The sequence below is a fragment of the Cetorhinus maximus genome, unplaced genomic scaffold (assembly GCF_964194155.1).
Source record: "Cetorhinus maximus unplaced genomic scaffold, sCetMax3.hap1.1 HAP1_SCAFFOLD_3268, whole genome shotgun sequence".
In the NCBI taxonomy this organism is placed as follows: domain Eukaryota; kingdom Metazoa; phylum Chordata; class Chondrichthyes; order Lamniformes; family Cetorhinidae; genus Cetorhinus; species Cetorhinus maximus.
In genome coordinates this window covers 14402-29129 of record NW_027599187.1, presented here as the reverse complement: position 1 = coordinate 29129, position 14728 = coordinate 14402, and the positions used below count along the sequence as shown (strand labels likewise).

At 47.9% G+C, this 14728-nt stretch overlaps 1 protein-coding gene across 1 annotated transcript; it reads right to left on the bottom strand.

Annotated features, from left to right (window-relative positions):
- Positions 1 to 1110: 1110 nt before the first annotated feature.
- LOC144677913 (C-type lectin domain family 17, member A-like) lies at positions 1111 to 11838 on the bottom strand. The gene is made up of 6 exons (XM_078537893.1): positions 11680 to 11838; positions 9476 to 9595; positions 4554 to 4673; positions 4152 to 4294; positions 3125 to 3231; positions 1111 to 2741 (listed from the first exon to the last, which is right to left on the bottom strand). Exons 1-5 carry the CDS (start codon positions 11744 to 11746, stop codon positions 3148 to 3150), a joined length of 534 nt encoding a protein of 177 aa, XP_078394019.1. The 5' UTR covers positions 11747 to 11838; the 3' UTR covers positions 1111 to 2741; positions 3125 to 3147.
- Positions 11839 to 14728: the final 2890 nt, after the last annotated feature.

Genomic DNA, 14728 nt, shown 5'->3' with positions numbered 1-14728 from the left:
GGACTCACCTGAATGTATAGGTCGGTTAGGAATAATCCAATAGATTCCCCATGTTGCTACGAGGGCTGGTTAGAATGTGTTTGTTGAATTACGAAGTCTTGCTTCAGGCTTAAGTGAGTGTCAAAGGTGTTTAGTGTGAGCTTAAAATTCGCTGTCGACTCCCCTGTCCTATGACAATGCCATCTGCCACTGGACCTACTGCATACAGAAAGGTCCTGACCTGAAGCTTCTGCTCTTTCACGTGAAGGCCTGATGCTGCTCCATACTGGAGACAATGGTGTTTCCATAACTCCCACTGCTGGCCTCTCCGCAGGCACTCGGGGCGGATAAATGGACCAGGTAGGGGCAGGGACTGCTAACCAGGGATGGTCATCCTTTCCTCCCTCCAGTGTTCTTCCTTCTTCCATCAATGTGTTACAAGCTGCTATCGAGCTGCTGTCACCCTGTGGTTCCTTCGAGAACAACCTTGTGTTTTACGCATCAATGTCTCCATGGCTGCCACCATGTTATATAATGGTCCTTCCATCTTGGCCTCTAGGCATGGGACTTGGCTATTGGGCACCCTGTAGATTCTCTTTGGTATCTGATCAACAGTTGTTTACTAGTACGACTTGTGAACGGGTTACAGAGTAGGCACATTACACCTAGGCCTGTTTCCAACTCCTCTCTCTCTTTCAAGAGTCTAACTCATGACTGATTGAGGTTATTGATATATCATCATCTATGTCATATATGAGCATATCACACCTGTTAACTCTTTATGCTCCAGAACAGACTACATGGGCACAGTCTCTAAAAACATTACTCTGGAGTTGTTCCAGAGGACTGGAGAATTGCAAGCATTACACCCTTGCTCAACACAGGGTGAAAAGATAAACCCAGCAACTACAGGCCGGTCAATTTTACCTCGACAGTGGGGAAGCTTCTGGAAACAATAATCCAGGAGTAAATTAAATCATCACAAGGACAAATGCAGGTGAATTAAAGAAAACCAGCACAGATTTGTTCTGGGAAAATACTGTTTAATGAACTTGCTGGAGTTTTTTTGATGAGGGAACAGAGAGGGTCGATGAGGGTACCACTGTAGATGTAGTGTATATGGACTTCCAGAAGGCATTCGATACAGTGCCGCACAACAGGCTTGTGAGCAAAGTTATAGCTCATGGGATGAAAGGGATAGCAGCAACGTGAATAGATAGGGAGAAGTTGCCACGTTGGGGAAAGGAGCGAGGACGAGAGGGACACAGATTTCAGTTAATCGTTAAAAGAAGCAATTGTGTTTTCCAGCTCATTGTGATCACTTCCTGGGTAAACATCAGGACACCGAACACACCTAAGAGATTGGTTAAAGCAAAAGTGCGTAGGTTGGTGTATGAAGGAATTGAGAAGTTAGGTGCAGTATTACAAAGTTGGAGATCTTGTACATGTGTCTGAGTTGGTAGGTTCCTCAGAATGAACTGTTCTGTTCAAATTGTACTTGTGTCTCTCACCAACTGTCCGTACGCAGAAGGTGTTTTGAATTCTTTGTGAAGTGTGTTGTGGTGTGTTTTCCCAAACCCTCAGTGTGTCTGATCCACTTTAGTAATCACTCACAGCAAACTCACATTGTGATCAACTCGAGTTAGTTTATTTGCATTTAAAACCCGGGGCAGAAATGTTCACAATGTCAACCTCCACATTCACACCCACACACACACACACACACTCACACACCCACACACACACACCACATATACACAACACATAACACTCACACACAGACACACACAACATATACACACACGTTCACACACACACCCACACATTCACTCACACACGGACACATAAAGACACACACACACTCACACAAGCAAACACTCACACAAAGAAACACAGACATACACACACAAACATATACATACCAAAATACATACACATGCAAACACACACAAAAAAAAATGCACCCACATACACACAGGCGCACACATACACAGACACACATATGCACACACACACACACACACTCACACACGGACACAGAAATGGAGGATAGACAAAGGAAATTTTTACAACTATGGATAGTAACAGTACAAGAACCACGGAGATGAAAATGAGTTCACATGATTTCCAGGGTATGAGAAGAAAAAGTCCAAAGGCTATTTCCGATGTGACGGAGTTTAGTCCCAAGTCCAGTGAGAGGTTACTGCACGCAAATTGAATGTCTCGTTTCTGACTTAACAACAATGAAAACATTGTAAGGAGTTACTTCACTGGCTGCAAAAGTACATTGGGGATCTCCTGAGTTAGTGAAAGGTGCTAGAGAAATGCAGGGCTTCTGTCCTGTAACATTTTGTCGGATTCCTGCCTGGATTTATAATGGGGTTTTCCAATGTCAACCGTCACACTGTCATTCCACCCCTCCTACCACTGGTGGCGCTGCAGGAGGCTTCTCCTGGGGGAGAAGGGGAACAGATGAACTTTCACCTTACGGACGTGGCCTCGGGCAGTCGGGGATTGTGGGGAAGGGAGGAGGGGCTGGGGATCTTTGGACAATCCTGACACTCTCGTTCTGTGTCCCAGTCTCTCTTCAGGAACAATATTTCTCAATATCAGCTGCCTCGATGCTGGGCAGTGCCCTTTTCTCACAGATGAAAGAGAGGCGATCGGTACAACTGACATCATTCCAGCCGTTTATTCTGATGATGGCACAGTTTTCATTACCACTCCCATTATTCGGTTCACCCTGCTCCCATCGAGTAAAACTGGGAATTGGGGAAATAAAAAATACCGATAAAAATCCACCACATTCTGCACAGAATCAACAAGATTCCTACAGCCTGGTACAAATCCCAAACTAATCCCACTGTCCCACACTCTCCCCATAGCCCTGTATCAATCCCAAACTAATCCCACTGCCCCACTCTATCCCCATAGCCCTGTATCAATCCCCAAACTAATCCCACTGTCCCGCTCTCTCCCCATAGCCCTGTACAAATCCCAAACTAATCCCACTGTCCCGCCCTCTCTCCATAGCCCTGTACAAATCCCCAAACTAATCCCACTGTCCCACTCTCTCCCCATAGCCCTGTATCAATCCCAATCTAATCCCACTGTCCCGCTCTCTCCATGCGATGCTGGGACTCACCTCACTGGGGTCCCATCCACCCATTACCAGTTTCCTTCACTCTCTCGGTCTGTTAGTCCGATCCAGTAATCCCGAGGATTGTTCTCGATAGATTTCTCTATGAAATTCTGCAGTGGATACAATGATGGGGTGTGAGCAGTTAGTTTTACGGCCTTAATTCACAGTGACACAGACACACACACACACACACACCGACACACTCTCACACACACACACACACAGGGATACACTGACTCACTCACACACACAACTGATACCCAAAATACACCAAACCCTTTCTAAGGAAATTCTCCCTCATTCCCTCTGATTAAATATCGGGAAGACTGAAGCTGTTGTTTTCCGTCTCTGTTCCAAACTCCATTCCCGAGTTACCGACTCCATCCTGGGAACTCTCTGAGTCTGAACCAGACTGTTCACAAACCGGGGTCGTGTTTAACCTGGAGATGGGATTCCCACCTCATATCCTCATTGTCACCAAGACGGCCTCTTCCCAACTCCATAACATCGCCCAGAACCACCCCGGTCTCAGCTCATCGACTGCTGAAACCCTCGTCCATGTAGTGTAGAGAGAGCTTTACTCTGTATCTAACCCCGTGCTGTACTTGTCCTGGGAGTGTTTGATGGGGACGGTGTAGAGGGAGCTTTACTCTGTATCTAACCCCGTGCTGTACCTGTCCTGGGAGTGTTTGATGGGGACATTGTAGAGGGAGCTTTACTCTGTACCTAACCCCGTGCTGTAACTGTCCTGGGAGTGTTTGTTGGGGACGGTGTAGAGGGTGCTTTAATCTGTATCTAACCCCGTTCTGTTCTTGTCCTGGGAGTGTTTGATGTGGACAGTGTAGAGGGAGCTATAATCTGTAACCCCAGGCTGTACCTGTCCTGGGAGTGTTTGATGGGGACGGTGTAGAGGGAGTTTTACTCTGCATCTAACCCCGTGCTGTACCTGTCCTGGGAGTGTTTGATGGGGACAGTGTAGAGTAATATTTTCTCTCTATTTAATTCTGACCGATGCGTCTGTCATTCTCACCTGTTCCTGTTCTGTATTTATGACGATGAGGTGTGAAGTTTGGGATTCACATTGTAGTTTTGCCGAGTACCATTCCTTGCTCTTCGTTGACAATCTATAGCAATGATGATTATGAACTTTCCAGCCGCTAGGACAGAGAGACTCTGCAAATTTATGAAGACTTAGTTCAGAGAAATACATCAGGACATTAGGAACAGGAGGAGGCCATTCAGCCCCTCTCGAGCTTGTTACACAGGAACAGGAGGAGGCCCATTCAGCACCTCTCGAGCCTGTTACACAGGAACAGGAGGAGGCCCATTCAGCTCCTCTCGAGCCTATTACACAGGAAAAGGATGAGGCTATTCAGCACCTCTCGAGCTTGTTACATGGGAGCAGGTGGAGGCCCATTCAGCGCCAACTCACCCGAGCAGTTTCGGAGAACGGTGCAGAGGGATCTGAGGTTCCGGAGCATCTTTTCAAGGGTCTCGGAAATGTTCTGGATCTTTCCGTTTAACCCCGTCATGTTCTTGTCCATCTGTAGGACTGAGAGAATCACAGGGTCACAGAACTCACAGGATTAAAGGACCACAGGGTCTGAACCGCACAGAAGGAGGCCATTTGTCCGCACTGGCTCTCCGAATGAGCGTTAGGACCCAGTGCCATCGCCCTGCCTTTTCCCCCCTGTACCGCTGCACATTATATCTGTTCAAATAACTATCCAATGCCCCCTTGAATGCCTCGATTGAACCTGCCTCTACATATTCTTCCAGCCAAAATCAATCACTTCACACTTCTCTGTGTCAAACGTTGTCAATCCCATACCTGCCCACTCCGACACCTGTCTATGTCACAACAGAGCTGGAGTGATGTGGATGTGGGATATATCAGAATGTTACAGTGAAGGGTGTGGGATATATCAGAGTGTTACAGTGAGGGGTGTGGGATATATCAGAGTGTTTCAGTGAGGGGTGTGGGATATATCAGAGTGTTACAGTGAGGGGTGTGGGATATATCAGAGTGTTACAGTGAGGGGTGTGGGATATATCAGAGTGCTACAGTGAGGGGTGTGGGATATATCAGAGTGTTACAGTGAGGGGTGTGGGATATATCAGAGTGTTACAGTGAGGGGTGTGGGATATATCAGAGTGTTACAGTGAGGGGTGTGGGATATATCAGAGTGTTACAGTGAGGGGTGTGGGATATATCAGAGTGTTACAGTGAGGGGTGTGGGATATATCAGAGTGTTAGAGTGAGGGGTGTGGGATATATCAGAGTGTTACAGTGAGGGGTGTGGGATATATCAGTGTTACAGTGAGGGGTGTGGGATATATCAGGGTGTTACAGTGAGGGGCGTGGGATATATCAGGGTGTTACAGTGAGGGGTGTGGGATATATCAGGGTGTTGCAGTGAGGGGCGTGGGATATATCAGGGTGTTGCAGTGAGGGGAGTGGGATATATCAGGGTGTTGCAGTGAGGGGCGTGGGATATATCAGTGTGTTGCAGTGAGGGGCGTGGGATATATCAGGGTGTTGCAGTGAGGGGCGTGGGATATATCAGGGTGAGGCAGTGAGGGGCGTGGGATATATCAGGGTGTTGCAGTGAGGGGCGTGGGATATATCAGGGTGTTGCAGTGAGGGGCGTGGGATACATCAGGGTGTTGCAGTGAGGGGCGTGGGATACATCAGGGTGTTGCAGTGAGGGGCGTGGGATACATCAGGGTGTTGCAGTGAGGGGCGTGGGATACATCAGGGTGTTGCAGTGAGGGGCGTGGGATACATCAGGGTGTTGCAGTGAGGGGCGTGGGATACATCAGGGTGTTGCAGTGATGGGCGTGGGATACATCAGGGTGTTGCAGTGAGGGGCGTGGGATACATCAGGGTGTTGCAGTGAGGGGCGTGGGATATATCAGGGTGTTGCAGTGAGGGGCGTGGGATACATCAGGGTGTTGCAGTGAGGGGCGTGGGATACATCAGGGTGTTGCAGTGAGGGGCGTGGGATACATCAGGGTGTTGCCGTGAGGGGCATGGGATACATCAGATTGTGGCCGTGAGGGGCGTGAGATACATCAGGGTGTGGCCGTGAGGGGCGTGGGATACACCAGGTGTTGACCGTGAAGGGCGTGGGATACACCAGGGTGTGACCGTGAGGGGCGTGAGATACTCCAGGGTGTTACCGTGAGGGGCGTGGTATACACCAGGGTGTTGCCGTGAGCGGCGTGGGATACACCAGGGTGTTAACGTGAGGGGCGTGGGATACTCCAGGGTGTTAACGTGAGGGGCGTGGGATACTCCAGGGTGTTAACGTGAGGGGCTTGGGATACACCAGGGTGTTAACGTGAGGGGCGTGGGATACACCAGGGTGTTAACGTGAGGGGCATGGGATACACCAGGGTGTTAACGTGAGGGGCGCGGATTACACCAGGGTGTTAACGTGAGGGGCGCGGGATACACCAGGGTGTTAACGTGAGGGGTGCGGGATACACCAGGGTGTTAACGTGAGGGGCGCGGGATACACCAGGGTGTTAACGTGAGGGGCGCGGGATACACCAGGGTGTTAACGTGAGGGGCGCGGGATACACCAGGGTGTTAACGTGACTGCCGCGGGATACACCAGGGTGTTAACGTGAGGGCCGCGGGATACACCAGGGTGTTAACGTGAGGGGCGCGGGATACACCAGGGTGTTAACGTGAGGGCCGCGGGGTACACCAGGGTGTTAACGTGAGGGCCGCGGGATACAGCAGGGTGTTACCGTGAGGGCCGCGGGATACACCAGGGTGTTAACGTGAGGGGCGCGGGATACACCAGGGTGTTAACGTGAGGGGCGCGGGATACACCAGGGTGTTAACATGATGGGCGCGGGATACACCAGGGTGTTACAGTGAGGGGCACGGGATACATCAGTGTGTTACAGTGAGGGGCACGGGATACATCAGGGTGTTACAGTAAGTTGTGTGCGATATATCAGAATGTTACAGTGAGGAGTGTGTGATTTCTCACAGAGGTAAAGTCATGGGTATGGGATATATCACAATGTTACAGACGGGCGGGTGGGATATATTGCAGTGTTAAAGTGAGTGATCTGTGATATACCACAAAGCTACAGTGGGTGTGTGAGGTATATCAGAGTGTTGCAGCAAGGGCTGTCGGATATATCAGGGTGTTACAGTGAGGTGTCTGCGATATATCTGAATGTTACAATGAGGAGTGTGTGATTTCTCACAGAGGTAAAGTCATGGGTATGGGATATATCACAATGTTACAGACGGGCGGGTGGGATATATTGCAGTGTTAAAGTGAGTGATCTGTGATATACCACAAAGCTACAGTGGGTGTGTGAGGTATATCAGAGTGTTGCAGCAAGGGCTGTCGGATATATCAGGGTGTTACAGTGAGGTGTGGGTTATATACCAGACTGTAACTGTGAGGAGTGTGGGATATACCAGAGTGTTGCAGTGAGGGGAATGGGACATATCAGAGTGTTACAGTGAGGAGTGTGTGATATATCACAGAGGTAAAGTCTTGGGTATGGGATATATCACAATGTTACTGAGAGGCGGGTGGGATATATTGCAGTGTTAAAGTGAGTGATCTGTGATATACCACAAAGCTACAGTGGGTGTGTGAGGTATATCAGAGTGTTGCAGCGAGGGGTGTGGGATATATAAGGGTGTTACAATGAGGTGTGGGTTATATACCAGACTGTAACCGTGAGGGGTGTGGGATATATCAGAGTGTTAGTCAGGGGTGTGGGATATATCAGAGAGTTACAGTGAGGGGTGTGGGGTACATCACAGTGTTACCGTGAGGGATGTGGGGTATATCACAGTGTTGCCGTGAGGGGTCTGGTATATATCAGAGTGTTGCAGTGAGAGGTGTGGGATATATCAGAGACTTACAGTGAGGGATATGGGATATATCAGAGTGTTGCAGTGAGGGGTGTGGGATATATCAGTGTGTTACAGTGAGGGGTGTGGGTTATATCTGCATGTAATAGTGAGGTGTGTGGGATATATCAGAGTGTTACAGTCAGGGGTGTGGGATATTTCAAAATGTTACAACGAGGGGTGTGGGATATATCAGTGTGTTACAGTGGGGTGTGTGGTATATATTAATGTGTTACAGTGAGGGGTGTGGGATATATCAGAGTGTGACATTGTGGGATGTGGGATATATCAGAGATTTACAGTGAGGTATGCGGGATATATCAGAATGTAACAGTGAGGTATGCGGGATATATCAGTGTGTTACAGTGAGGGTTGAGGGATATATCAGAGTGTTAAAGTGAGGGGTGTGGGATATATCAGAGTGTTACAGTGAGGGGTGTGGGATATATCAGAGTGTTACAGTGAGGGGTGTGGGATATATCAGAGTATTACAGTGAGGGGTGTGGGATATATCAGAGTGTTACAATGTGGGGTGTGGGATTTATCAGAGATTTACAGTGAGGTATGCGGGATATATCAGAGTGTTACAGTGAAGGGTGTGGGATATATCAGAGTGTTACAGTGAGGGGTGTGGGATATATCAGAGTGTTACAGTGAGGGGTGTGGGGTACATCACAGTGTTACCGTAAGGGATGTGAGGTATATCACAGTGTTGCTGTGACGAGTGTGGGATATATCAGAGTGTTGCAGTGAGGGGTGTGGGATATATCAGAGTGTGTTACAGTAAGGTGTGTGGGATATATCAGAGTGTTACAGTGAGGGGTGTGGGATATATCGGTGTTACAGTGAGGGGTGTGGGTTATATCAGGGTCTTACATTGAGGGGTGAGGGATATATCAAGGTGTTACAGTGAGGGGTGTGGGATATATCAGAGTGTTACAGTGAGGGGTGTGGGATACATCAGAGTGTTATAGTGAGGGCTGTGGGATATATCAGGGTGATACAGTGAGGGGTGTGGGATTTATCAGGGTGTTACAGTGAGGAGTGTGTGATATATCATTGGCTGTGTCGTGTTTGAAAGGGATCGTAAACTTTTGCTTTTGCTTTATTTGAAAAGTGGCCCTTCTTCAACCAAACAACTTCGATTAAGTTATTGAAAGCCGTAAAAAAGCTTTTTCCGATGTTCCTGTTATGTGCTTATGTGTGTGTATGAAGTTGTGATGACCCCCCCGGGTTTGAATGTATGAATAAACTACACTGCTGATTTAAACCTAGAGAGATGTTGCTGCTTCTCCCTTAAAATCTGACCTCACAAACTGAGGGTTTGGGTAAACACACCACAGCCTATTTCCAATATGAAAACACCCCTGCTTACGGACAGAGGGTGAGAAAATAAAGGAGTTCAGTATTGCCTCCGTTCACTCTCTGTAACAATTTGAGTGTGAGGTTCAGCTTCCTACCTTGGACTCCCAGCCCTATTGCAATAGCCAAACTGATGATTAAGACAATGAGGCAGGCGATGCCAAGATGTGTTGAAGTTATTGATCTTCTTCCTCCAGCTGTTTCCTGCCCAGTTTCACCTGGAATAGAGAAGTAAAGATTGACCCACGTTGAGCAGCCTGTGTAACTGCACGGAACAGACAATGGTGACGTATCTACCCCCCTTATCGAGAGAAACAACAACCACGTTACTCATTTATATCCCGCGTTTCACATCCCAGCGCACAGTACAGGAGGCTTATCAAAGAGAATCGAAGACCGAGTCACACAGGGAGATATTAGGGACAGGAAACCAAAAGCTCAGACACAGAGATCGGTACAAGGAGCGTCTTAAGGAGGGTAGAGAGAGAGAGAGACAGACAGAGAGAGAGAGAGCCGGATAAAGAGGGAGAGAAATGGAGAGAGACAGAGAGTGAGAGTCAGATATATAGGAGGAGAGGTTTAAGGAGAGTTCTCTGCATCACAGGGCCCAGGCAGCTCAAGGCTTCTGGGGATAAACATAGATACGGAGTAAAATTCCCACTATACTGTCCCCATCAAACACTCCCAGGACAGGTACAGCCTGGGGTTAGATATAGAGTAAAGCTCCCTCTACACTGTCCCCATCAAACATTCCCAGGACAGGGACAGCACGGGGTTAGATACAGAGTAAAGCTCCCTCTACACCAACCCCATCAACCACTCCCAGGACAGGGACAGCACGGGGTTAGATACAATGTAAAGCTCCCTCTACACTGCCCCATCAAACACTCCCAGGACAGGTACAGCACGGGGTTAGATACAGAGTAAAGCTCCCTCTACATTGTCCCCATCAAACACTCCCAGGACATGTACAGCCTGGGGTTAGATACAGAGTAAAGCTCCCTCTACACTTTCCCCATCAAACACTCCCAGGGCAGGTACAGCACGGGGTTAGATACAGAGTAAAGCTCCCTCTACACCGTCCCCATCAAACACTCCCAGGACAGGTACAGCACGGGGTTAGATACAGACTAAAGCTCCCTCTACACCGTCCCCCATCAAACACTCCCAGGAGAGGTACAGCACAGGGTTAGATACAATGTAAAGCTCCCTCTGCACCGTCCCCATCAAACACTCCCAGGACAGGTGCAGCACGGGGTTAGATACAGAGTAAAGCTCCGTCTACACTGTCCCCATCAAACACTCCCAGGGCAGGTACAGCACGGGGTTAGATACAGAGTAAAGCTCCCTCTACACTGTCCCCATCAAACACTCCCAGGGCAGGTACAGCACGGGGTTAGATACAGAGTAAAGCTGCCTCTACACTGTCCCCATCAAACACTCCCAGGATGGGTACAGCATGGGGTTAGATACAGAGTAAAGCTCCCTCTACACTGTCCCCATCAAACACACCCAGGACAGGTACAGAACGGGGTTAGATACAGAGTAAAGCTCCCTCTACACCGTCCCCATCAAACACTCCCAGGACAGGTACAGCACGGGGTTAGATACAGAGTAAAGCTCCCTCTACACCGTCCCCACAAACACTTCCAGGACAGGTACAGCATGGGCTTAGATACAGAGTAAAGCTCCCTCTACACTGTCCCCATCACACACTCCCAGGACAGGTACAGCATGGGCTTAGATACAGAGTAAAGCTCCCTCTACACCGTCCCCATTAAACACTACCAGGACAGGTAAAGCACGGGGTTAGATACAGAGTAAAGCTCCCTCTACACTGTCCCCATCAAACACTCCCAGGACAGGTACAGCACGGGGTTAGATACAGCGTAAAGCTCCCTCTGCACTGTCCCAATCAAACACTCCCAGGACAGGTACAGCACGGGGTTAGATACAGAGTAAAGCTCCCTCTACACCGTCCCCATCAAACACTCCCAGGACAGGTACAGCATGGTGTTAGATACAGAGTAAAGCTTCCCATGTACTATCTTTACCAAACACTCTATCTCACTTTCTGACTCTCTGTCTCTCTTATTCTCTCTTTCTGTTTTTCCCTCTCTCTCTCTATGCATGTGTCTCTCTCACTCTCTCTTTCAATCTCTCTCTCATTCTTGTTGACCTCTCTCTCATTCTTGCTCTTTTTCTCTTTCTGTTTCTCCATCTCCACCTCTCTCTGTCTCTCTCTATCTCGCTGTCCCTCTTTTTAATTCTCTCTCTCCCTCCATTGAACAGTTTAACTTACGTTCACTGGGGGCTGTCGTGTTGTTTTTGATGTGTCTGATATTCATGTAGTCGCTGTCCTGCTCCATGGTTTGTGTCTGAGGGGGTCTCTCTCCTCCGTTCCTGTCCTGTCTGATTCTCTCTCTCTCTCTCAGATGTGTCTCAATCTTTCCTCAGACTCAATGTCAGGGCGTAAACTTCCTCAAAACTGTTTCTATTTTCTTCATTTTTGTAATGCCACTTCCCCTTAGACCTGTGTGACAAAGTGGTTCAGTTAACCATGTACAGCAGCTGCCGAAGGCTTTACATTTTTGCCAAGCACAGGGAGAGCCAACCTGGCTTCAGGGAACATCGGCAGAATTCAAAATCATTTCACAAGCATCTCGACTGCTTGTTGTAACTGGAAAAGGTCTATACACTCACACACCAACACACACAGACACTGACACACACTCACACGCGCACACACCCACACACACACACACACACTCACACTCATACACACAGACACTGACACACACTCACACACACCCACACACACTGACACACACTCACACTCATACACTCACACACACACACACACAGACACTGACACACACTCACACACCAACACACACTGACACACACTCACACACACAGACACTGACACACACACAGACACTCACACACTCAGACACTGACACACACACAGACACACTCAGACACTGACACACACTCACACGCACACACACACACACTCAGACACTGACACACACTCACACTCACACACTCAGACACACACACACTCACACGCACACACTGACACACACACAAACTGACACACACTCAGACACTCACACACACAGACACTGACACACACTCACCCACCCACACATTCACACACACACTGACACACACACACACACTGATACACACTCACACTGACACACACACAGACACTCACACACACACACTGACACACACACTGACACACATTCAGACACACACACTCAGACACTGACACACACTCACACGCACACACACACACACACAGACACTGACACACACTCACACTCACACACTCAGACACACACACACTCACACGCACACACTGACACACACACAAACTGACACACACTCAGACACTCACACACACAGACACTGACACACACTCACACACCCACACATTCACACACACACTGACACACACACACACACTGATACACACTCACACTGACACACACACAGACACTCACACACACACACTGACACACACACTGACACACACTCAGACACACACACTCAGACACTGACACACACTCAGACACTGACACACACACAGACACACACTCACACACACAGACACTGACACACACACAGACTGAATGATCCTCTGAACCCTCCTGGAAACACTAACCAATAACCTGGCAGCAAATATCACTTGTCATTTTATTCCAAAGTGGAAGGTTTTTCTTCCCATTGGTCCTCCCGGTGAGCATTGAGGTCAGGCCTTGCCTTCACTGACCAGGCAGTGAGTGTAGGTACGTCCATACGAACATGTGAACATAGGAACCACGAGCAGCAGGAGGCCATTCAGCCCGTTGTACCTGCCCCACCATTCAGTAAGACCATGTCCGATCTGAATGTAACCTTATTATGTCACAGCCAAGGGTAAAGGCCGAGGGCTTCAAATTCAAATCCCAGACGGAAACTTGAAACAACTGTTACAACCCATTTTTGTAATTTGTAAGTTTCGAGATGCAGACCACCCCCATCAAACCCAGAGCAATGGGGTAGACCCTTAAATGCCCTCTGAGCAAGTGCGATTAGGGATGGGCATAAATGCTGGCCAAGCCAGGGGTGTCCACAACCCATGAACCAATAAATAAAAACTCGGAGACACCGGCAAAGAGCTGTTATGGCAATATAATCATTCTCAGAATGTTATTGTGATTTATTGTAAAAGTAGGTGAATAGTGGGGTTTGGACAGTTTCTCTGTGTTTAATCGGCTTGGAGACAGCTGGTCTGGAGGCTGAGATTCATGAAAAGAAGCTCAGTTTGAAATGCTCAATAGGTAAACATGGCTGAAGTTTTAGAATGTGCGGTGAGGAGAATTTGCATTTTTAGATAAATAAGAGTAGTTTGAATTTCAAAGAGACGTGCACGCCTTGCCAGAGAAGCGAGGCCAAGCAGTGTGTTTATTTTTCCCTATGGTTACTGATAGTATTAGCACCATAAAGAGATTTATATTATGAGAAAGGTAAAGATCCAAAGACTTTTGGGAACAATGGGATTTACATTAAAAGGGATAAACGTGTATAAAGGAGAAGAAGCTGTGTGTCACAGAGAAAGGCATTGCAAGATCTCCCAGAAGTGTGAAAGCCTCCAGCATTAAGCTGCTGTCTACAGAAACTGAAGCTGGGAAAAACACACTTTGGATTCTACTGTCCAGCGTATTGTCATGATTTGCCTGGATCTGTTTGAAAGTCTAATTGATTTTTCCTGTTGCCTTAATGGGGGTGTAGCTGGAAGCTCGATTAATTAGGGGCTTTTTGGAGTTATTACAGTAGTAATTTGTCGACCCGTGTATGTGCTTACAATCATTTCTTTTGTTAATGAATGTTTAATTTAGGTTAGTAAAAAAATCTCTAGAGTCTTGGTGGACTTATTATTACTGAATTCAGGGCAGGCATCTCGAATTAAAATATAAATTGCAAAACAGTTGTGACCACATGATCAGGATTCCCTCGTAGATTTGATCCGCCTGGCACACATCATCTGCTGCATCATAACAGAGCGTCGGGAGAGGAATGGTTACAGCAAAAGTACGTAGGCTGGTGTATGAAGGAATTGAGAATTTAGGAGCAGTATTACAAAGTTGGAGATCTTGTACGTGTGTCTGAGTTGGTAGGTTCCTCAGAACGAACTGTTCTGGACAGGCGAGGGACAGGCACACTGTACTTCTGTCTCTCACCAACTGTTCGTACGCAGAAGGTGTTTTGAATTCTTTGTGAAGTGTGTTGTGGTGTGTTTTCCCAAACCCTTAGTGTGTCTGATCCACTTTACTAATCACTCACAGCAAACTCACATT